Consider the following 25,674-nt stretch of genomic DNA (forward strand, 5'->3'; position numbering starts at 1 on the left):
AGTCAAGTCAACAGAAAGCAGAAATAAAAGGAATGTTTCCAACATATTGTAAAATTCATGACATAAAAAAGAGGCTGTTTAAAGGCAAATATATATAAACAATCTAAAATTAGTGTGGTATTGCTCATTAGGTGCTCAGTGAGTATAGCTACAAGAATCTTGTGTTGCACTAGTGTGTAAGAAGTTTGATTAAAGAGTCAAATAGATATAATTTAGTTTCCCATCACCATCATTTATTTACTTTTGATCATTCCTCACCTCTGTGTCCAACTTTAGCCAGCAGGTGCAGCAGTGGCAGCAGGACAGTGTAATTGGGACAGAAACTGAGGCCAGTGTTGACCAACACAGACAGCAAGGCCTCGCTGCCACCTTTACTAATCAAATAGTGGATACGACGATCTGTACCTGAACAGAGACAAGTAATGATAACGTTGATACAAAACAAATTATGTTATAGAGCAAAATTAATTGTGAGTTTCAGTTAGAGTGGCCCATTTTGTTGTTGTTATAATGTCTCCATGAGTCCATTAGCACACTGGATTCAGCCTTAATTTCATGGTGTCTCCTCCCACATCACATTGAATACAGCTGGTGTTGGTTAAAAGCTGATATTAGCTCACCAGCTGACAGAAGTTCATCCAAGACATTGAGGATGTTTAAGGTGCTCTCCACATCCCCTTCGTTCTGCAGACACAAATATACAAAGAAATATGAATAAATGCAAAAGGTTTTCTTTTAGATTGATGGATATATTATTATATATCCATCTATCTATATATCTACAGCTCGATGACAAATAAAGGACAGACCAACATGAGATAAACACAGGCACATAGGCAGATATAACCCTTCCAGAAGGTCACCCTCTCATCAGGCCTTCCTCTGTGAAGCCCATGCGCTTAGTACACTCTGAACCAACAAATCAATTCAATTAAATTGTATTTGTATCGTGCCAAATCATAATATACATTATCTCAAGGGACTTTACATAGTGAGTGAGAGTGTGAGAGAGAGAGAGAGATTTTAGATTTTTCAAACCCTTTTTATTTGTTTGAAAAAACTTTTTGTTTTACAAATAAATACAGAAACAACACCAAAAAAAGCATATGCAAACCAAAATATGAGCAAAAACCAGCTCGTCTCTCTCTAAAGGACATAAAACATTTTCAAAGCTCCAAATCTCCTCCACATTGTTGGTCAACATAAAGAAAACAAAATCAGTTTTTAGTCTTGTTGTTATCATTCGTTTGAGAATAGATGTTGCGTCAACATCACCCAGGTTGTTAATCTTATTTCTCCGGCTGAGATAAATGGCCATTTTCGCTTGACACAGAAGAAAACTCTCTTTCAAAATTCTTTTTCAATGTACTTGTGACCTAGAATGAAAGTTTGACATGAAAAAACTTGATTAAATAAAGTAAATGACAGAGTTAGAAAACGAAATAGAGGAGACTGTGAAACAGTGAAAGACTGTCTCCCTCTGTGGACAGAAGGGACAAGTGTCAGCAACTTCTGGATTTATTACAGAGACAAACGCATTGACGGCAACAGCTCCATGAAGGACCCTCCCCAACCCTCCTAGTTAGAGGTGGTTTGTACAGTGTTCTCCACTCCGGCCTCTGAGCCTCGTTCAGGGCCAGGTGAGCCCTCGATGGAGAGTCAGCTTGGTCTTTTAATTTGTTTTGGTTCAGTAGTTTGACAAATAAATAATACAGTGTCTTACCTGCTATAATGCTCAGGTTGTTGTCAGAGACATTGTATAACTTTAACAAAAAACCTTTATATCTAAAGACCGGAACAAGTTTAAAACCAGGAAGAGGATCATTGATGTCAGGCTGAATCAGGCCGTCACAGTGAGCAGTGATCAGTAATAGTTCAGCGGGGGGGGGGGTGTTGTTGTTTCCAGCCTCTCAGCAGGAGGCTGACCACCCTGACTGACCTGATCACCAAACATGAGGCCAGACCTGCAGCGTTGTCCAGGTGAGGGCCACACACCTACACCACATGGCCCAGTGTGAGGATTTTGGCCTCGCACAGTTTTTGAGGCAGGGCTATCTCTGATTCGAGCCGAGCCCCATGAACCACCGGCTCTTTGAGGAGCCACAACATGGAAGACACAAGGTTGTTAATGATTAACATCCGACCTTTAAAAGACAGCTTCGGTAAAATCCACTTCCATTTTTTCAGTCTGCCTTCAACTTTTTCTAGAAGGCCATCCCAGTTCTTAGAGGAAGAGGTTTCATTGCCAAGATGAACCCCCAGATGTTTAAATCCTCCTCTCTTCCATACAAGGCCTCTAGGTAGAGCCAGCCTGTTGATCAGCCCTTCGCCTACTGCTAGGGCTTCGCTTTTTTGCCAGTTCACCCTGGCAGAGGAGAGTTTGCTGAAGTTAACCACAGTTTCATCGAGAGTATTTATCTCCTATTGATTTTTGAAATTGATTGATTTGTGTTAAAACGGTTCTATGGCCAGAGAGTATAGCATCCCCGACAAGGAGCAGCCCTGTCTGACCCCTCTCTGAACTTTAAAAGGAGCACTTAAACCACCATTAATCTTTAAAACACTCTCAATGTCACTGTACAAGACCTTGATCTTGGCTATGAGACCAGAACTGAACCCAAACACCTTTAGCGTCTGCCACAAGTACTGGTGTTCAACTCCGTCAAAAGACTTTTCTTGATCTATGGAAATCAGACCAAGCTCACGGCCCAATGAACCAGAGAGGTCCAAAATATTCCGAATCAGAGTAATATTGTCAGTTATTAACCTGCTGGGTACACAATATGATTGATCTACATGGATAACTTGCGCCATCACTTTTCTCAGTCTTGTTGCCAACACTTTGGACAGCAGCTTGTAATCGGTGCAGAGCAAGGACACAGGACGCCAGTTCTTAATGTCCTGTAGGTCTCCTTTCTTTGGTAGGAGGGTGAGGACGGCTCTCTTGCAGCTCAGGGGCAACCTCCCCTTACTCAGACTCTGAGGACCAACAACAGATCTTCATTGATAATAATTGGCCAGAAAGTCTTGTAAAAATCTGCAGGGAGACCATCTATCCCAGGAGCCTTCCCACTCTTCATGCTCTGAAGAGCCGCATGCGGCTCCAGCGCCGCGGGTTGCAGACCCCTGTGTGGAACCGAATTTGTTTGATGTATTGGACGTTTTTGTGTCTCCTGTGGCAGCAGTGTCCATCACTTTTAGCTGTCCTCTGGAAACACTTCCGTTGTCGTTTTCTGTATTTGCTGCACGTTTCTGTATTTGCTGCGCATTTCTGTAATGTTCTGTGTTGTGTTGTGAAATTGATGAAGATGTTTTCTTACTTTGCTTGTGTTTTGTCCACTTGCATGTGTTTTCTTCAGTTGCAGTGCGTTGAGCTCTCAGGGCCACCGTACACCTCTGGTTCGTCCTGGTACTCTGTTTTATAAAGTTCTTGATTAAAACTCACAGAACACTGTCGAATGTCGGCTGAATCCTGCAGCAACTGTCCAGTGTCAGACCGAGTGTATCAGTCTTCTCTGGCCATTCTTACGCTCAAAGCATCCATTTTTACAATGTTTTGAAAGCGAGATGTAGTCAAGGCACCCTGAGCAGAAATACCCAGCAGGTCAGACAGAGCTGCTTTTTTCCTTTTGAAAACCTGAATGTGTTCTCTTTCTCCTGTGGAGTCTGCTAAATCCTGCAGTTCCACCACTTCTCTCTCCAGAGCTTTCATAGATCTGTCCATGTCCTTTGTGACATTGAGAGTGTACTGTAGGCAAAGTTGTTTGATTTTTACTTTGCCCATGTCCCACCAATGCTGTAAAGAGCTCTACTCACATTTTTCTTATCTGTGGTTGTGCCAAAAACTATGGAGGGTAATACATAAATACATAAATAAAAGGATCAATAAATAAATAATGGATAAACAAATACATAATTATATAATGAAATGCCTAAATGTGTATTTATATATTTATTTATGTATTAATTTATTTCAAATTAATTTACACATTTATTTATCTATTTATTTATATATTTCCAATTTTATCTATTTATTTATCTATTTTTTTTTTTTATTTATACTTTTATTTATCCTCTGCGTAACCTGCTGGACAGAACAAAATAAAACTTTCGACTTCAGTCATCAATAGTCAGGGGGCGGGTTAAAGCTTCTGATTGTGTAACAGTGTAACAGACCCAGCAGGCTCAACCAGTGGATTGAGCTCTCTTGGATCGAGCTATGAGTTTGGTTTGCTGATGTCGAATGATTATACATTTTTTGTATTTAGGAATATTGTAAATAGTAGACATTCTAATCTATTCTCTATACAAGTTGGTGGCGGTAATTAGGGCTGCACGATATTAGGAAAACATGCGATATGAGATAACATTGTTTAATATCGCAATGATGATATGATTTGCGATAAATAAACATCTCTACGGACGCAGAGACCACGACAGCTCCGCGGCCGGGAGAAAGCGCACAGCCCGGCCGCAGCACCACCAAGGCTGGGGCAGACACCAGGGAGCCATACACAGCTCCACTAAGTCCACTTACGCCGGGTTTACACCGGACGCGGAAGCGCCGCGCCGCGCAGCGCAGCAGCGCCATTCTCAAGCGCGCAGCCGCTGGGATGTTCACAAGGGACGCGCATTTCTCCGCGCCGGTCAGCCCGCGATTCTGCTTTCTCCGCTTGTTGTTGTACCCCTTGAATGTCGGGGTTCGGGGGTAAATGATGTCTTCATAGCCCCCCCACCCCTCTCTTTCTCTCTCTGTCTATCTGCTTGTGTGCTTGTAGTGGATGGGCAGAGGGGGACATTTAATTATGTGATTGGGAAAATTGGGAAAATTAAAACTCCAGGACAACAGAAGGGGAATACAAAGTATGGGATGCATATTTGATAATTTATATCATATAAAATATGTCATTTATATCGTTTAAAATCATTTTTCAGGAAAAAATAGACTCGACGCCGAAACCATCGGTGCAGGGCGCGAGGCGCGGCGCATCGCAGCCGATGTGAACAGCACATTTGTGTAACAGGGGGGCGGATAGGAGGCGCCTGGCTTTTCTTGGCGCTTCAGCGTCCGGTGTAAACCCGGCGTTACAGTGTCAATGTGGGTCTTTTCATACATGTTTGCTGCGTCAACTGCGTCAAACCAAACGGAGCGCTCTGCCATCTCCTCCAGCTCTCTTTAATAAGTTTACAAAGTCTGTTGTTTTACTCAGACTGAATATATATACACGTGTCCGATCGTGTGTGTGTGTGTGTGAGCAAGTAAGAGGAAGAGGAAAAGAGGGAGCGAGCAAGCGGCGGATGAATGCGCTGCTCTGAATAACCTTCGATTTTTCACTATCAGAATATATGCCACTAATAATGAACTCATTTTCAAGATGTTTACCTGATAGTGCTGTAGCTAAATTTAAGGAAATAATTCCGATTACATTTAAACCCGTACTATCCGTCGATATAAACAACAAATTCATTAAAAACCCTAGCTCCACTGAGATTGACCATCTCGTCGATAGCTCTGTAAGGTCATTACGACTAACATTAGACTCAATAGCGCCTCTAAAAAAGAAACATATAAAACATAGTAAATTAGCTCCGTGGTATAATTCCAAGACACATGAGTTAAAACAAGTATCAAGAAAACTAGAAAGGAAGTGGCGCTCCAGCAACCGTGTTGAAAATCTCCTAGACTGGAAGAATAGTGTTAAAGCATATAAGAAGGCCCTCCACAAAGCAAGAGCTGCCTACTATTCAAAACTAATAGAAGAGAATAAAAACAACCCCAGGTTTCTCTTCAGCACTGTAGCCAGGCTGACTGAGAGTCACACCTCCACCGAACCCAGTATTCCTCGATCCCTAAATAGCAATATCTTTATGAATTTCTTTAATGATAAAATTCTAACCATTAGAAATCAAATCAACCATCTCCTGCCCTCAATTGGCACTAATACCCCATCAAGAATAGAAAACTCAGAAACGGCCAAGAATCTTACCAATTATTTAGACAGCTTCTCTCTGATCAGCCTCGATCAGCTGACCAAAATAATCTCATCTTCTAAACCAACAACTTGTATCTCAGACCCCATTCCTACAAAATTACTTAAAGAAATCTGCCCTAATTGACAGTTCATTACTGAACACAATACATCTGTCATTATCATCAGGATATGTACCACAGTCTTTTAAAATAGCTGTAATCAAACCCCTCCTCAAAAAACCCACCTTAGACCCAGAGGTTTTAGCCAATTATCGTCCGATATCTAATCTCCCCTTCCTGTCTAAAATCCTAGAAAAAGTTGTAGCCAATCAGCTGTGTGAGTTTCTCCAGGAAAATAATATATATGAAGACTTTCAGTCAGGGTTTAGAGCCAATCACAGCACAGAGACAGCCTTGGCAAAAGTCACTAATGATCTTCTAATAGCTTCAGATCAGGGGTTTGTGTCTGTCCTCGTTCTGTTAGATCTTAGTGCAGCATTTGACACAATTGACCATAATATTTTATTACAGAGACTAGAACAGTTAATTAGCATTAAAGGAACCGCCTAAAATGGTTTAAATCCTATTTTTCAGACCGCTCCCAATTCGTGCAAATTAATGATGAGTCATCTGTGCGCAGCACAGTTAACCATGGTGTTCCACAAGGCTCTGTGCTCGGCCCAATTTTATTCTCATTATATATGCTTCCACTTGGAAACATTATCAGGACACACTCGGTAAATTTCCACTGCTATGCGGATGACACCCAGTTATACTTGTCAATAAAACCTGAACAAAGTAATCAAATAACTAAACTCCAAGCATGTCTCAAGGACATAAAAACCTGGATGACCCGCAATTTTCTCTTATTAAACTCAGATAAAACAGAGGTTCTAATACTTGGCCCTAAACACCTTAGAGATACATTATCTAACGATATAGCTGCGCTAGACGACATTGCCCTTGCTTCCAATGAAACAGTCAGGAACTTGGGAGTGATCTTCGATCCTGATTTATCCTTTAATTCTCACTTAAAACAAATTTCTAGGACAGCCTTTTTTCACTTGCGTAATATCTCCAAAATCAGACATGTCCTTTCTCAAAAGGATGCAGAAAAACTAATCCACGCCTTTGTTACATCCAGACTGGATTATTGTAATTCCTTATTATCAGGCTCCAGCAGTAAGTCGTTAAAGACTCTGCAGCTTGTCCAAAATGCCGCAGCACGTGTCCTGACAAGAACCAAGAAAAGAGAGCACATTTCTCCTGTGTTAGCTTCACTACACTGGCTTCAGGTTAAATCTAGAATAGAATTTAAAATTCTCCTCCTCACCTTCAAGGCCCTTAACAATATGGCACCATTATATCTTAAAGAGCTGTTAGTACCTTATCAACCCACTAGAGCACTGCGCTCCCAGAATTCAGGCTTACTTGTCGTCCCTAAAGTCTCTAAAAGTAGAGTAGGAGCCAGAGCTTTCAGCTATCAAGCTCCTCTCCTGTGGAATCATCTCCCACTTTCAGTTCGGGAGGCAGACACCATCTGTACGTTTAAGAGTAGGCTTAAAACCTTCCTTTTTGATAAAGCTTATAGTTAGAGCTGGTCCAGGCTTGTCCTAGACCTGCTCTTAGTTAGGCTGCTATAGGTCTAGAAGGTCGGGGGACACATGACACACGGAGCTTCTCTTTCCAGCTTCTCCTTCCTCTTCTCAATCATTATCACATCAAAGTAATTCATATCCCATCAATACATGTTACTGACTTGACTTCTTCCCCGGAGTCCCTTTGCCTTATTGTCCGCAGACCCAGGGCCGCGGCTGTGGCCACATCATGGATTAGGATCTGTGGATCACGTATCAGAGGTCGTAATGGTGGATCCAGTATGGCGGATTCTGCATCGTGCTGGCTGATCGTGATAACAAAGGCAGATCCTTTATCGTGTTGGCATCAGATAATGGTAGTGGACCATGACCGAGGTGGCAGCTGATGATGGATCCTAATGGCGGCAGTGGACAATGACTGTGGACTATAGTGGCATCCGATCTTGATGGTGGATCATGATCTTGCTGGCTGCTGACCATGGACTATGATTGCAGCAGGACTGCTCGATACATAGTATTTCTCCTCAGACACTTGACCATTAATGACATTAATCCACCAAATCACTGACCTTCAGTTATACTTCAAAATGTTTACCTAATCAATGCTGCTAAAACCTTTATCTTGATGTTCTCCTTTACACTTGACATCCATTGCACTTCTGTCCGTCCTGGGAGAGGGATCCCTCACATGTGGCTCTCTCTGAGGTTTCTACGTTCTTTTTTCCCTGTTAAAAGGGTTTTTAGGTAGTTTTTCCTTACTCTTGTTGAGGGTTAAGAGCAGAGGATGTCACACCATGTTAAAGCCCTATGAGACAAATTGTGATTTGTGAATATGGGCTATACAAATAAAATTTGATTGATTGATTGATTGAATAAAGATTTAATTCATTAATAAAAATATCGATCGTAATGTATTGATATTGTGACGACAAACAAATCAAATTTTAAACTGTAGCGAGTCAGATACGTCAGCTGGAGAGAGAGAGAGAGAGAGAGAGAGAGAGAGAGAGAGAGAGAGAGACTGACTGACTCGTGTGTGACTGACTCTTGGAACCACAAGACTGTATTTCGGGAGTGAAGTGGTTTATTGGGATAATACGTTGTTATGATCTCTTTGACATATGAAGGGGCTGAATGTGAAGGGCTCTGGTTGTAAGGACCAGGATCTTGAATTCTATTCTGAATTTTACAGGGAGCCAATGCAGCGAAGCTAAGACAGGAGTAATATGATCTCTCTCTAGTTCCTGTCAGCACTTGTGCTGCAGCATTTTGGAACAACTGGAGGCTTTTCACAGACTTACTGGGACATACTGATAATAAAGAATTACAGTAATCCAGTGTAGAGCTAAAAAATGCATGGACTAGTTTCTAAGCAACTTTCTGAGACAGGATGTTTCTAATTTTAATGATTTTGCCAAGGCTGTCCTAACGACCTGTTTTATACATGGGTCAAATGACATGGACGAGGTTAGAAGTAAAAAGTTCTGGGTCATCCAGCCCAGGGCCGGCCCTGGCAATGTTGGAGCCCTAGGCGAGATTTCACATTGGCGCCCCCCCCACACACACATAAACACACACACACACACACACACACACACACACACACAAACAAACACAAATTCCTTCCTTCACTCCAGAGGTTACATTCATTAGTTAATTAACCCTTGTGTTGTTCCTGGGTCGGATTGACCCAGAGTGTGTGTGTGTGTCTGTGTGTGTGTGTGTGTGCGTGCGTGTGATCATATGCAAGCCCTGGCCGGTCAGGGTTAGGGTTAGGGTGACCCAAGGATTGTCATTATCCAATTCTCCTGGGGTAATTGAGACCAATGGATTGTCATTCTCGATTCTCCTGGGGGGTCATTTAGACCCCCAGAGAGGGCGCTGTGGTGCTCTGTGGGGTCATTTAGACCCACACCTGATTCCAATTGTAATCTAGGGGGGTACATTAGACCCACATAGAAGCCGGCGCACCATTCTCCGTGTGCCACCCTCCCGGACCATGGCACGATGTCATGTCAGGAGCGTTTCACCAGAGAACAGGTTCTCCAACAGCTATTCTCCGAGAAGCGGACGGACAAGGAGATGGAGAAGCAGACCGAGAAGCAGACAGAAAAGCAGACCGAGAAGAAGACAGAGAGGACAGCGGCGACGGCGACGAAGACTACGACCCAGTGGGTGATGCTTCTGCAGATTTGTCATCCTTGGAAGAAGAAGGACAAGACCACGGCGACACCACCAACACCACCACCGGACTCGTGGAAAGAGAGACCTTCCTGTCAAGAAACGGGGAAATAACATGGTCCTCGAGGGCCGCTGCTCCTCCTCCTCCTCTTCCTCCTCCTCTGCTGCGGCTCAAAGCGGGGTCCCCCCGGGCCCCACGATCCACGCGAAGTCCCACACCGGTGACCTAGCCTCGACGTTCCGCCTGTTCATCACGCCGACGGTACAGAACATCATCCTGGAGATGACGAATCGGGAGGGTCGTTGAAAATACGGCGACGAATGGAAAGGGATGGACGAGACCGACCTGCGCGCCTACGTAGGGCTGCTGATCTTAGCGGGCATGTACAGGTCCCGGGGCGAGGCCGCCGCCAGCCTGTGGGACGCCGAGAGCGGCCGGGCGATATTTCGTGCCACGATGCCCCTAAAACTCTTCCACACGTACTCCAGACTGCTGCGCTTCGACGACCGCGAGACGAGACGCACGAGACAAGCCACGGACAAATTGGCGGCCGTGCGAAAGGTCTGGGACGCGTGGGTGGCGCGGCCGCCACGTCTCTACAACTCGGGGCCCGAAGTGACCGTGGATTATTATTATATTATTATTATTATTATTATTGTTATTATTATGTTATGTTATGTTATGTTATGTTATGTTATGTTGTTATGTAGATAGCGGCTGCTAGTCCTCGTCCTCATCTCATCTCCTCTCATCTCTTCTCCTCCTGTTTTTCTCCCTAGGCCGGTGTCCGTTCCGTCAGTACATGCCCAGCAAGCTGGCGAAATACGGGATCAAGTCTTGGGTGGCCTGCGATGCAAAATCCAGCTACGCTTGGAAGATGCAAGTGTACACCGGAAAGCCGAGCGGGGACGCCCAGAACGGAACCAGGGGTTTCGGGTAGTGCTCGATGTAACGGAGGGACTGCACGGTCGTAACGTCACGTGCGACAATTACTTCACCTCCTACGAACTCGGGCGGCAGCTCCTGGAGAGGAAGCTCACCGTGGTCGGCACGGTTCGGAAGAACAAGCCCGAGCTCCCGACCGGGCTGCTCGCGGTCAAGGGAAGAGAGGTGTTCTCATCCAAGTTCGCATTCACGCCCACCGCCACTCTGGTGTCCTACATCCCAAAGGAAAACAGGAACGTGGTGCTCCTGAGCACACGAGGCCGACGTCAGGGACCGCGAGGACGGGAAACCGGTCATTGTCCTGGACTACAACCGCAACAAAGGTGGCGTGGACAACCTAGACAAGGTGATCGGAACGTACAGCTGCAGGAGGATGACCGCGCGCTGGCCCCTGGTCGTCTTTCACAACATTCTCGACGTCTCTTCCTACAACGCCTTCGTGATATGGAGAGAGATCAACCCAGACTGGATGCCGGGCAAGCAGAACAAGTGGAGGGTGTTCCTAGAGCAGCTGGGAAAGGCTCTCGTGACTCCGTTCATCGCACGAAGGTAAGCGTTGGCCGAGGTTGTGAAAGCTGTAAAAGCCGCCGCCGCACAGAGAGCTCTTGACCACGACAACTACGACGCTCAACCCGAGCGTCCGGCCTCCTCCATAGCCCTAGCAGCAGCCCTTGCAATACATCTGCAAGGGCTGCTCACTTGTCTATTGCCCTACGTGTGCGTCCTAATATGGGGTGGGCTATGTGAGGGGGCCAACAGCCGGGGGAAGCAGGGACAACACAAGGGTTAAATGAAATACTGCATGTAGGCTATAAAAAACAATTCGAATATATAATAAAAAATATACAAAGAGTCTGAAATCTGCTGTACTGACAGCTAGCTAGCTATTCATGTCGACAAAAATAAACATTAATGATGTGCAATTCTCGTGCGAGCAGCCGCCTTGCTGGTCGCACAGGAAGCGCATGTCTCCGCACCGGTTCGGGGGTAAATGATGATGGTCTTCATAGGTGACTGACCTACGCAAGCCTATAGCCGCCCCCCACAAGAGATTGTGTGCTTGTGTGTGTCTGTCTGTTTAGACACAACTGACAAATGTGTGGATTAAGTACATAATTAAAGATGGGGAAATTTCATCATGTGGGGGCAAATATCGGGGAAATTGAAACTCCAGGAGAACAGCGGGGAAATCGAAAGTATGGGATGCATATTTAATCATTTATATAATATATAATATATCAGTGTGTTTTCCGGCCCGATTCGCTTGCGGCTAGCGGAAAAAATAGAACAGACCCCGAAACCATCGCTGTAGATCGTGAGCCAGCCGTGGAGCTTCCCGGCGCTTCCCAATACTTCGCTGCCGGTGCGAACAGCCCAATTGATTAACATGGGCGTGGAAATGAGGCGTACAGCTTTTCGAGGTGCTTTGCGGCGCTTCTGCCTCCGGTGTGTCTCCGGGGTTAGAGGACGGTGGTGTGATGTTACTGCATTGGTTAACATTACATGTATCACGTCATGATAAATCAGCCTCTTGTGGCGCCCTCTCTGCATTTTGCGCCCTAGGCAACCGGTCGCCCGTGCCAGGAGCCGCACCTGATCCAGCCCTTAATGTATTCAAGACATTCCTGAAGTTCAACTAAGTATAGATCAGCTGTACTTATCTATGAAGTACAGCTGGGCGTCATCTGCATTACAATTGAAGAGTATGTGGTGCTTTCTGATGATGTCCTAAAGGAAGCATGTACAAAGTGAAAAGTACTATTCAGTAGGAGTATCTACTAATAAATCTTCAATCTTATTCTTACCGGATTTACCGGACAATGTATAGAGATTGCAGCAAAATCCACACAACTGAGGGTTCTGGTGGGTTCATTTAATTATAATAAATGAAATATTTAGTAAGGTTGACAGGTCAATTGGGGTTTCACTATTTTCAGATGGTGGAGTTATGTGGAAAAGAGGACGAAATGTTATTTTATTGAGAAGGTAGAAATTAAATCAAATCAAATTTTATTTGTATAGCCCATATTCACAAATCACAATTTGTCTCATAGGGCTTTACACATCAATAACACCTTTGGTCCCGTTCATGCAGACTCCGGTGGATGTTAGTGACACACTGTGGGCACACACTGCATGAAAAGAAGAATTTTAGTCAGTTAGTGCCCCTGTAAATTTCTGTGGAAGTTCAGGTTAATGACTGTTCGCAGGAATCTGCAGGCAGCACAGAAAACTACCAGTAATTGCCGGGAATTGACGTGGGGTTCCAGTTTTGGGCAGTTTTACAAGCCTGAGAAGCTTGGCAGTTGACCCCCCTGTTCCTAGGTCTAGGTCTTATATAAGTAAGTATGCTATAATGAGTGTAATCAGTGATACAATTTCCAGGCTACATCTGATGATACATTGTTAACATTGCATGTCTGTCAAGCTCATCCAAGAAAATCTGTTGGAATGGAGAGAGTGGCACCACTGAACAGTTTTCTAAGAGAAGTCTTTCTGCTGACACCAAAACACTGTGCTTCACATAAAGCATATCAGCTGTGTCATCGCGTGAAAAGGTTTCATCCAATGGTGAAGTGAGATAAGTTCTCACCAGCGGATTCACTGCGATTCATATGCTAATTAGATCACACCTTCGCTCTGCGTCACCCCGGCGGCAATCCCCCCTCCCCAGGAGTACATTTACATCAATTTTAGAGATAGCACATTCTGTATTAGTAATAAAGAGAATAGGGATTGAAATCAAGTTTGTATGGATTCCTGCAAACATCGAGGTGGAAGGAAACGAATAGGGATGCTCAATATGGATTTTTCGATACCGATAACCGATAATTACATGCTTCACATGGCCAATACCGATAATAATTTCACGTTTCTTAAAAATAAGTTTATAGCCTTTAGTTAATGCACACCTGAGGGTAAAATTGCAAAACATGGTAAGCAAATATGGAGTGTTTGTTTAGTTTTTTAGTGATGTACATCAGAAAACTTAAAACAACTTTAGGTGGAGGAGGAAAATTTCTCCTTCAAAAGAATTTTAATTAAATATTTCCACATCTCAAATAATACGGAGCCCCCCCTGGTATCAGGTGAAGAAAAAAAAAAGATCCATTCCCTCAGTTTAACAAACCACTTTACGCATGTAAGCATATAAATCAATCAATCAATCAAATTTTATTTGCATAGTCCATATTCACAAATCACAAGTTGTGACATCCTCTGCTCTTAACCCTCAACAAGAGTAAGGAAAAACTACTAAAAAACCCTTTTAACAGGGTAAAAAGAAGGTAGAAACCTCAGAAAGCCACATGTGAGGGGTCCCTCTCCCAGGACGGACAGAAGTGCAATAGATGCCACGTGTAATGGAGAACATCAGAAAGATAAGGGTATTTGCAACATTGATTAGAATTAACACTTTCTAGCATATGGAAGGTAAATGAACTGATGGATTATTGTCAGTAATGGTCGAGTATCTGAGGAGAAATATTGTATATCAAGCAGTTTTGTTGTAATCATAGTCCATGGTCAGCAGCCACCACGATCATGATACACCATCAAGATCGGATGCCACTATAGTCCACAGTCATTGTCCACTGCCACCATCAGGATCCACCATCAGCTGCCACCTCGGTCGTGGTCCACCACCATTATCAGATGCCAACACGATACAGGATCCGCCATTATTATCACGATCAGCCAGCACGATACAGAGTCCGCCATACAGGATCCACCATTACGATCTCGATCTCTGATACGCGATCCACCGCGTATCAGTATCAGATCATAATCCACGATGTGGCCGTGCTGCGGCCCTGGATCTGCGGACGATAAGGCAAAGGGACTCCGGGGAAGAAGTCAAGTCAGTAACATGTATTGATGAGTGTGCAGGTGAGGGGGGCTGGGAGACCCCCTCACCTGCACCACAGAGGATCAATCAGCACAGGTGGGAGCTGTTAGCTGATTGATCCTCACGCTTACAAGGCAACAACTGAGCTGCCTCACAGAGGAACTGGAAGACTCAGACACACAGAACACTCAGACACTCAGGACGGAGCACACGGAGGTGCAGCCCCTGCAGCCCCTGTCCCGGGTCCCTCGTCGGCGGTGAAGCCGACACCTGCAACCCCTGCATCCCCTGTCCCGGGTCCCTCGTCAGCGGAGAGGCCGACGCCTGCAGGCCCTGCAGCCCCTGATCCTGGTCCCTCGTCGCCTGCAGGCCCTGCAGCCCCTGATCCTGGTCCCTCGTCGCCTGCAGGCCCTGCAGCCCCTGTTCCTAGTCCTTCGTCGGCAGAGAGTCCAACGCCTGCAGGCCCTGCAGCCTCTGTTCCTGTTCCCTCGTCGGCGGAGAGGCCGACACTTTCAGGCCCTATTTTCCGTTGCCAGGGTGCCCCGTGCGGCGTCGCCCACCTGCCCGGCCTCCGGAGAGATGCTGCACACGACAACGCCCACCTGCTCGAGCTCCGGAGAGCCTGGGTGGATGGGCTGGCTTCCTCTCCTGGTCTGTGGGGAGGTGGGGGAGTAGGTCAGGCCGGATGGCTCCCTGGCCTGAATTTGGTTATGGGGGTATGTGGAGGTGAGGGGACTGGGAGAACGCCTTCACCTGCACCACAGAGGATCAATCAGCACAGGTGAGAGCTGTTAGCTGATGGATCCTCATGCTTACAAGGCAGCAACTGAGCTGCCTCACGGAGGAACTGGAAGACTCAGACACACAGAACACTCCAGAGACACTGAGCTGCAAAGCTAGTCGCTTTAAGTTGAAGTTTATTTATGTTTGTTCAAGTGTGTGTTTGATTTAATAAAAGATGTTAAAACCGGAATGTTTGTCTCTGGCTGCTGTGCTGAGAACCCCGTGGCATGGTCTACTGCCACAATGAGATATTAATTTCTTTGATGTGAACAGGATGGAGAAGAGCAGGGGTGTCCAAACTACGGCCCGCGGGCCAACTGCGGCCCACCATCCATTTTTAATTGGCCCGTATCAAAGTCTAAAAATATAATGGACTATGGCCCACTGTAGTGCACTTCTTAGTTTAAACACTAGGTAGCGGTATTGTCTTGAACAAGGCAGCATCTCCACAAAGCAAGCAATTGAAGAAAAAATTTGCTCAGGGTCACCACAAATGCCGGAACTGAAGAGACGCAAGATTGCAAGCGAGTGCAGAAAATTTCAGACTCGGTGGAAAAATGAATATTTTTTCATAGAAACCAAGGGGAAGTGTGTTTGTTTGATTTGCAATGAGAGTGTTGCCGTGATGAAAGCATTCCGTGCGAAGCTCCGTCTCTTCGAGTCACAACTGCGCAACTTCAATGTAGCGCACTTCCCCACGCTGACCGAAATCAAATGCGCATTTCCAAATGCCAAGCTCTCTGCAAAAATGGGAGAATATGTGTCTGTGATCACATCTCTCATGACAGAATTCAGTCAGCGCTTCCAAGATTTTTCTGTCATTGAAGGAAATCATACTGTTTGCGGCTCCGTTTTCAATGGATGCAGAAGAAGTGGAGGAGAGTCTGCAATTAGAACTGATCGAAATTCAGTGTGATGATTCTCTGAAGAATCAGCATCAGCTTCTCTCCCTACCTGACTTCTACCGGAGCTTGGAAAAAGCCAAGTTTCCTCTGATGAGACGCCACGCTAAACGAATGATGAGTCTGTTCGGCTCAACATACATCTGTGAGCAGACATTCTCTCTGTTCATGCTGTCAAAAGCAGACTGAGAACCAGAACGACCGACAGCCATCGGTCCGTGACATCCTTCGCATCTCAACCACCAAACTTACTCCTGACCTGCCAGCTATCCTTCAGACCAAGGATTCATGCGCAGCATCACTGCTCCCACTGAGCGCAACATTCTTCCCATTACAGGTGAGTTAAAAATATACACACAGTTTTCATTTGTTAATAAGCCCAATTACTTAATAAATTCAGTCAATTAAAGTTGATGACAATTTTTTAACAAATGTTAGTTGATGTGTTAACAAGCCCAATAATTTATTTGTGTAATAAGCTTGAAATATCCACATCCCCTATTTCTCTTCTTGTCTCTCCCTTCATACAGGACAATGAAGGGGGATCAGCACCCTAAGAACCAATCTGAGGCTGTCACTGAGAGAATGACCTGCCAACCTTTTTGTAAAAAATAAAATGAAAATCTACTAATGGAGAGCTATGATGGAGGCTTTTTTTCTTCAAACATGTTCAATTATCAAACGTAATTTACCTGCATTTGATTGATTTTGCCAATATTAGTGCATGAGAGGTGAGGCAGTATACCTCACGTCTAGTGAGTGGCCCAGTCCTTCGTATATTTTTCTGTATGTGGCCCTCGGGAAAAAAAGTTTGGACACCCCTGGAGAAGAGGAAGGAGAAGCTGGGAAGAGAAGTGTCCCCCGACATTCTAGACCTATAGCAGCATAACTTAGAGCAGGTCCAAGACAAGCCTGGACCGGCTCTAACTATAAGCTTTATCTTGTAAAATTATAGCAAGGCTGAGATCAAAACTTATTTTTAACCAACATCAGTCCTGGAGAGACATGAGAGTTTTCTTAAATTCCAATTGTTTTTGCTGGACTTATTACCTGGTACTTGTCATACTTGTATAGTATGTTTAAAGAACTGTGTGTGTGTGTGTGTGTGTGTGTGTGTGTGTGTGAGAGAGAGAGATCAGGAAGGGCATTAGGAGTGCAGTCATCCGGTTGCAGCTGTTTTCCATTGCCAATCTACTCAGCTTAAAAAGCAGACTTCAACTTCACTATGCCGCCAGAGCTTAGTCTCTGTTACACTCACCCCTCCTGTGCGCACTTATCCGTTTTTTGACTCTGCGATCTCTGGATGAGCCCCTGGTCCTGTAGTTTCCCCTCTCTGAGCCCCCAATCCCACCACTACCGGCCTGAACGCCAACTCTCTTTCTCAATTAATAACTTTTCAACCTGTTCTCTGCCTCTGTCTACATTTGGATTAAGTTAAATCTCGTGCTCAGTTTTGTTGAAGAACGTGCAACTTTATGCGTGGACTTTATGGCAGCCATTCATCGTATGGACCGAACACAAGAACCTTTACTACCTGTGCTCCTCTTAACGGCTGAACTCTCCCCAGACCCGCTGGGCCTTGTTTCTCGACCGTTTCAACTTCACGCTCACCTATGTTCCCAGAGCAAACACTAATCAAATCATCAAGATCATCAACCCCTCTGCCATAAGATTAAAAGTGCCTTCTTCTATTAAGATCCACCCCACGTTTCATGTTTCCCTGCTGAAACCAGTTACAGACAGATAGCGTGCTCAGTCCGGGCCAGCTATCATCTTGTTACCTGCCTGCCTCTGCGCTTCATTAAAAATACCACTTGTTCACTCACAAACCCTGTGTCTGCTTTCGGGTCCAGTTAAAAAAACGAAACCTCACAGCCAAGTATCTTAACCATATACCAAACTCATGCCGACATGTCCACACTTCACTTTCAGTATTTTAATATTCCTCTCACTTCTGCTTTTACTAATGCTAATGCTAGTCAACTATAAGTGAGCATATACTGTACTCTGAAATGTCAGCATGCACCAACAGAGTCCCAAATCTACAGGGAATATGTGGCTAATTCTAGTGCCTATGGTCTCATCACTTAATCCTCTTAGTGGCTCATATAACAAATGTCACAGTGTACATTTTGTTAAATCTAATACAGCAAGGAAGTTTTATAATGCTTACTGATGATTAAATGATTAAACTTATTTTTAACCACAAAAATTATTCAGAATTCACAAAATACTGTTTTTTGACTTCTAACTATAAAGTAAAAGCTTAAAAATTAAGCCATGTATTTGGTATTCAAACATTGTAGTTAAGATATGATCTGTGTAAAATTCTAGTAAGATCCTACCTTAAGAGCAGAAAGAAGGACCTCGAAGCCAATGGAGGTTCTTGGGGAGGCTGCCATTCTTAGTCGCCTTTGCTCTGTACCAGTCAATCAGTTGGTCATTAAGACAGTCAGCCAAAGTTAAACTAACTTGCACACAGATAAACAGAAGGACAGAAAAGAGATAGGTGTACTCGCACAGCTAGAGATCCTCAATCAGGGGTAGACAGATGACATCCAAAGTGTCATCTCTCCCTCTCCCTCTCTCTCTCTCTCTCTCTCTCTCTCTCTCTCTCTCTCTCTCTCTCTCTCTCTCTCTCTCTCTCTCTCTCTCTCTCTCTCCCTCCCTCTCCCGGCCCTCTCTCTCTCTCTCTCTCACACACACACACGTGAAACCAAAGCATCTGTCTCTAGTTCTCTCTGACACCAACACATATGTCCACATGCAACATTGCTCCTGTGTCTTATAAGTGAGAATGAAGTGACACAGACTCCTAAATAAAATTGTGCAGACCATGCAGGGTATGTGTGTGTGTGTCTGGGAGACATAGAAGGAAACATATTCACAGGACGCTCCTCTGTAGGTGTCCTCTTTTTCTGAAAACATGCTCATTGTTGAGTGATTAATGTTTTTTACACCATCTTACTACATGTTGCAGTACAAATATATTACAATTGTATATTCTTTAAGTGTTTCCTATTGGAAAATACAATCATGGGGCTTTGGTCTTTTGGAGAAGATTAGTCTCATGAACATAAATAAAAGTGGTTAAATATGTGTCCTGTTGTGTTTGAGTGCATGCATATGCCTGTGCATGTGTAATTCTATCCCCCAGGATAAAGTGCTCCAGAAAACATTTGTGCTGTGGTGTTGAGAAGGCAGCCACTATAAAAAGGCCTTGACAAGACCAGCTGGTCAGCTGCAGGACACAGACTATAGTAAGAGACAGACCTCAATGAGTAAGGGTTGATGGCTGATGTAAAATTAACCCTAAAATGTTACCATTTTTAGGGTAATCAACAAACTCAGACAACACAAAAAAAATGCCAAGTATTCAGTAATTTATGTTAAAACCACCACAGGTCCAAAGTGTCTGGAACAATGAACTAACCTTAGCACTTGTGTTTATAAACAGTAACTTATTAACTATTAACACCCAGGTATCTGTCTATTATGTACAGTATTAGAAACATCTGTCTGTATTACCTAGGGGTGTAACGGTACATGTATCTCGGTATTTCGATACGCACGGGTACCGAACAAATGCAACAAATAAGTCCACGTGTGGAACTTATTTCTGTGCGTACAAGTCTCAAGTTTCCAGGGACAACTTTAGTAAAGGACCGGATGTGCTGTCGGCTCGTGGTCAAAGCAATAACGAGCGTCATAGGTATTTTTATAGCAGCAGACATGCGACCGTTCTTTGTTGTTGAGAATGCAGGCTTCAAACACACACTGAAAGTAATCGAGCCCCGTTACAAAGTTTACTCTCATCCACATTTCACACAGCAAGTCACACCAGCCCTTTATAAACCTCTGTCCCTATAGTGAGAGTGTTCTCCACTGTGTAGACATTGTTAGTACCAGCAAGGCCACCCTCTGCAAACTATGTGGACAAGATCATTTTTTGGGAAAAAAGCACATGAAAATACATATATTTAATAATGATAATCGTAAAATACAATAACGGTACAGTTTAATTACAGTTAATATTCTACACGCTGCACCTTAATGGATATTTATAAAAAATATATATATTTATGTTACTATTTTTTTATTATTTAGTCATTTGAGAGAATGTTTATTTAGTTTTTTACTTTTGTAAAATGTACTAAGGTAAGAAAGACACAGCCATAGTCTGCTCAGTTAACCAGTGTTGAATAAAAATAAATAAAAAATCTGTTTAATGTTTTCTGTTCCTTGTTTCTACTGTACCGAAAACATACCAAACCATGACCTCAAAACCGAGGTACATACTAAACCGTGATTTTTGTGTACACCCCTAGTATTACAGTATAAATCAAAGGGTGGTTAGCGGGGCATGGCTGAGTCAGAGAGAGGTACAGTCGTATGATCAATCTAATCCAGCCACTGTTGAGATCTTTAAATGAAGAAAAAAAAAATCAAGTGGAAAAAAAGAAAGAACATGATGCAGAATGTTCAGATGACACTGATAATAAATCATATACATGTGGTTTGGATAAATACCCCTCAAAAAATAGAGAACACCGTACCTAATTATCCACACAAGCAGAGAGTGTAAAGAGAATACTTAGTAATGGTGCCAGGGAAAAAGGCCGGCTTTGGAGAGGAAAAGACTAGTGCAATTGTAAACCATAGAGTGAGGAAATTAAAGGGAAACATTATCAGCAGTGATGTAGGGAAAAGCCACTAGATGCAGGTGTGGCCAGAGGTGGTCTCCCCCCTTGCCGCTGTACGGCATTGTGCCAGCTTTCCTGGCACACTGAGTACGCTGTGCGCCCTTTTATATACGGGTGTGCCATACGTCTCTTTCTCTTTCCTTCCGTTTCCAGTCTCGTAGTGGCTGCAGCCTGGCATGGAAGAGCATGTTGTTTTGCGTGGCTTCCTTCGGCGTGGTGAAGCCTTTGCTTTGATTTGTGTTATTAATTTTGTTTGCATCTTGTGTTGTTATTTAATTCGGCTATTTTGTATTTTCCTGGATTTGGTTTCTTTTGTTATTTCATTTTCAATATTGATTTTTGTCAGCACCCGTTATGTCTAGCACTTTGGCTGTCATTTAACTCTCTTTTTTCGTTGTCGGACAGGTGCTGTGGGGCTAAGGTGGCAACCCTATACCTGGTGGTGGTGTTTTCCTCACAATCCCTTTTTTTTGTTGGTGTGCACTGTCACGGTTGGTTAATGTTGAGGAATCTTTGACGATCCTCACATTACTGTATATGCCACCATATATTATGTAAATTGTATATTACATTATATCTGTACAGGAGAATAGTGCCTGTCTAATTCCACACACACTCCCTTCTCTCTCTAAGCAGTACCCAAGGTCAGGTTGTAGATAAAGGGCCAACCAACAGTACATTGTAGTGTCTACGTTGAGGGACTTTCATATCTAACTCAGATGCACCAGACAGAGAGGCACCAACTTCAACTCTCACCAACTTTAACTCTTTTGCGTATTTCACCAGTGACGAGACGTAAGGACACAATGTGATTTAGGAATGCATACTTTAGGATAAACTATCCAATAGGATGCGAACACAGAGAGTGACAGCAATTCAAGCCATTCATGGATGTGCTGATGGGTGATGCAAGTAGAGGAAGATATATGGGGATGCTGTGGGAGACATCTTCAGACTTTGGGTGACAATTGCTCATGTTACTCTGTTAGCGTTTGTATATTGTTCAACCTTCTGGTCTCCTTGAAGCATCAAGTCTACATTAAAACCTTCTGCATAAGAAATCAGCTGCTGCCTGAGTTCTCCTTTTACCAACTTCCAGAAAACTTACACAACAGTTAGTTTGTGGACCCTTCCCATTTTTGGTTCCCTGCCCCCGTTTTAAGCCACAGCCCTGTCCTCATTACCCTGCCTAAGTAATTAGTTTGTTAAATAAAGTTATTTTCCTTTTAAACTGAAACCGTATCTCGCCCTGTGGTATTTGATGAACCTGTGGGACCTTGCTGATTCACAATTTAGCTCTAGTAATTTCCTTGGGGTGAAACTCCCCTAGGTAGCATTGTTGCAACAAATTTCCCCCCCAGTGGCTCTGCTGCCAGTAGTGGAAACGCTGCACATGTGAACAACAGACAACTGCCACAGACAGCTGGAGAAACCGCATGCCAGTGTGTCCAGAGCGTTACAGGGATCGACAGTGAAGGATTTGGATGGGTTGGTGACCTCTGCATTAAGATTGTTATTCATGTCAGCAATGACGACATCCGACTACGTCAGTCGGAGGACTTTATGTATTTCAAGACAGTCTAATAACATACAAGAATGCGCTCTGAAATGCCAGATCCTCCTATTATTCATCATAAATAGAAGAAGAGCAGCCCCAGGTTCCTGTACAGCACTATAGCCAGGCTGACATAGCTCTATTGATCCATCTATTCCTTTAACTCTGAGCAGTAATGATTTCATAAACTTCTTTACAAATAAAATTGTAACCATCAAGGAAAATAATTCACCACCCCCTCCCCATGAATAACACATACATTGTCTAGTACAAAAACCTTAGAACCAACTGTGGCACCAGATTTATATTGAGACCACTTTCAGTAGATCTTTCTGAGCTGACTTCACTATTCTCTCCCTCTAAGCCATCAACTTTTGAGGCCAAAGGCCTTAGTGAACAGGTGGTGTAGTGAACAGGTGGTGTTTGAGGAGTTTTTTGAAGTTGTCCAGGGATCCATTTCGGCAGGGAGAGAGTTCCAGAGGGTGAGGGCTCGACACACAAGCTCTGTCTCCAAAGGATGGAGCGGCTCTCTTATGTACGAATATAACTCAGCTTATAAAGCCAAATTGACATCCCCGAGTTGGGACCAGGAGGCAGATCTGCAGTCCTACACAATCTCTACAAAAACAGAACAAAGCAAGATAATTAAATGTGGGCTTTTAAATGTATGATGATTATCATCGAAGGCTGTTTTGGTTAATAAATTAATCTCAGGTGACAATATTGATTTATTATCCTTTTCTAGATGTCTTCCTTATAGTGCTGTAGATAAATTTAAGGAAATAGTTATAGTTACTAAATAACTCATTATCATCCCTCAATATAATTGACGGATTCTTTAGAAACCCTAGTTCCACTGAGATTGACCATCTTGTCGATACCACTAGATACCAAACTAGAAAGGAAGTGGCGCCCTAACAACTGTGTTCAAAAATCTATATTATTATATAGTATATAAGAAGGCCCTCCACAATGCAAGAGCTGCCTACTACTCCACATTAATTGCAGAAAATAAAAACAACCCTGAGTTTCTCTTCAGCACTGTAGCCAGGCTGACAGAGAGTCACAGCTCCATTGAACCTTCCTCCAACCCTGAATAGCAATGTCTTTATGGACTTCTTTAACAACACAATTCTAACTATTCAGAATAAAATCCACCATCTCCTGCCCTTAAATTGATTAATATATCATCAAGCACAGAAATCTCAGGAACAGCTGAGAATCCTATTAATTATTAAGACAGCTTCTCTCTGATGACCCTTGATCAGCATCCACAATAATCTCATCTTCTAAACCCACAACTTGTATCTGAGATCCCATTCCTACAAAGTTACTCGAAGAAATTCTGACCCTAATTAATAGTACTTTACTAAATACAATCTATCTTTCATTATCGTCAGGATATGTACCACAATCTTTTAAACTAGCTTTAATTAAACCCCTTCTCAAAAAACCCACTCTTGATATCCAACCTCCCTTTCCTGTCTAAAATCCTTTACAAAATTGTAGCCGATCAACTGTGTGAATTTCTCCAGTAAAGTAATATGAAGACTTTCCATAAGGGTTTAGAGCTCATCACAGCACGGAGACAGCCTTGGCAAAAGTCACTAACGACCTTCTAATAGTTTCAGATCAGGGATTTGTGGAAAGAAGTGACATTGGGCGAGGGATTGTCTAGAGAACCAAGCTGCAACTACCCAGGCTGATTGACTGGAGGAGGGGGACCAGGAGAGAGCAGTGGAAACTCTGACTCATTCGACGCCTGAGAACGGTATAACACACAAACCACTCAAACAAGATAGTGACACACAGACTGTCACTGACACACACACCCACACTGATATCTGAAGCAATCACATGCTTAGAATTTGTGAATATCGGCTATACAAATAAAATTTGATTTATTGATTGATTGATTTTAAATGAAAAATGACTTTACTAGCACATATGCTAAATGGGACACTGCAGTTTTTGAGAAACTACCACAATATGCTTTAACAATCAATGGCATACAAACAATGTTTTGGGTTGATTCTGGTGCAACACACTCTGTGATAAGGAGAGATGATTTCCTGTTCCACCCAAAGAAAGTGGTCGATTCCCACACTCCATTGGCGCTTCTGGCAAAATCGTTAAAGAAGTATATTCCGTTCCTGTAACATGTTCTGATAACCAAACTCTTGAAAAATTCAAACACTCTTTTCTCATCCACACCTGGCTCCAGTCCGTATGCTCCACTCACAACATTGGTCTCATTCACAACTTCAATTTATCCTGGAATCGCTCTCCCTTGTTTGCACGAGACGGTCTGCATCCACGTTTGCAGGGTAGTCGCATGCTTGAGGGTAATCTGCAGCACGCTGTACTATTTACCCCGTGTGACTGACTATTTACATCACCTGTCACCCCCTCCTTTTCTTCTGCCACTTTAAACAGTCATGCTCCCCATGCTGCCACTAGCTCCCCCTTGTGGATAAATTCCAATACTGTCTCTGGTACACCATCACCCCCAGCCTCTGACATTCCTGTCAGGATTACTCACAGATTGGATTTTATTTGTGATGAACAAAGAAAAGCAAAGAGGCAGTCGAGGAGGTGGTCTCAGACATGGACAGAAGGTAAAAATGGCTCTTTAAACCTTTGTGCACTTACTAATAGGACTTTCATCATAAATGATTTTATCAGGGAACATAAGCTTGATTTTATTTTCCTGACTGAAACATGGCTCGAATCCGGTGGAGCTGCTCTCTTAAACAAAGCCTCCCTCCCAAACTTTAGCTATATACACACAATACGTGAGTGAAAGAAAGGGGGAGGTCTAGCAGTTATATTTTTAAACAAGCGTCAGTCTAGGTACCTTTTTATCTTTTGAATATCAAGGTTTTAGATTTGAAAGTCAAAATCCAGTGTTTTTTATCTCTATTTATCCCCCTCCAAAACCTGTAGCTTCATTTTTACCAGAAATGTCTGAAATGCTGTCACACTGTTTAATAGCAATGATAGGATAATCATAACTGGTGATTTTAATCTGCATATTGATGACAACTCGGACTACAAGGCCATGGTGTTCATGCAACTTCTAAACTCTTAGGATTTTATTCAACATATTACTGGGCCTACTCATAACCATGGCCACATACTGGATTTAGTGATCTCCAAAGGTGTAGATATTTATATATTTTTGTTGT

The 25,674-nt window shown here is 43.5% G+C and overlaps 1 protein-coding gene across 1 annotated transcript in view; it reads right to left on the reverse strand.

The window, feature by feature from the left end:
• Nucleotides 1–18,805, reverse strand: part of LOC118110102 (cytosolic carboxypeptidase 4) — a 175,340-nt gene extending 156,535 nt beyond the window's left edge. The window contains exons 1-3 of the mRNA XM_035157707.2: nt 18,574–18,805; nt 621–684; nt 259–405 (exon numbers count right to left, since the gene is read on the reverse strand). Of these exons, the coding sequence (XP_035013598.1) occupies nt 259–405; nt 621–684; nt 18,574–18,630 (268 nt within the window). The 5' untranslated portion in view covers nt 18,631–18,805. The remainder of the gene's footprint in view (nt 1–258; nt 406–620; nt 685–18,573) is intronic.
• Nucleotides 18,806–25,674: the final 6,869 nt, after the last annotated feature.

Source organism: Hippoglossus stenolepis, chromosome 5 (genome assembly GCF_022539355.2).
Source record: "Hippoglossus stenolepis isolate QCI-W04-F060 chromosome 5, HSTE1.2, whole genome shotgun sequence".
Lineage (NCBI taxonomy): Eukaryota > Metazoa > Chordata > Actinopteri > Pleuronectiformes > Pleuronectidae > Hippoglossus > Hippoglossus stenolepis.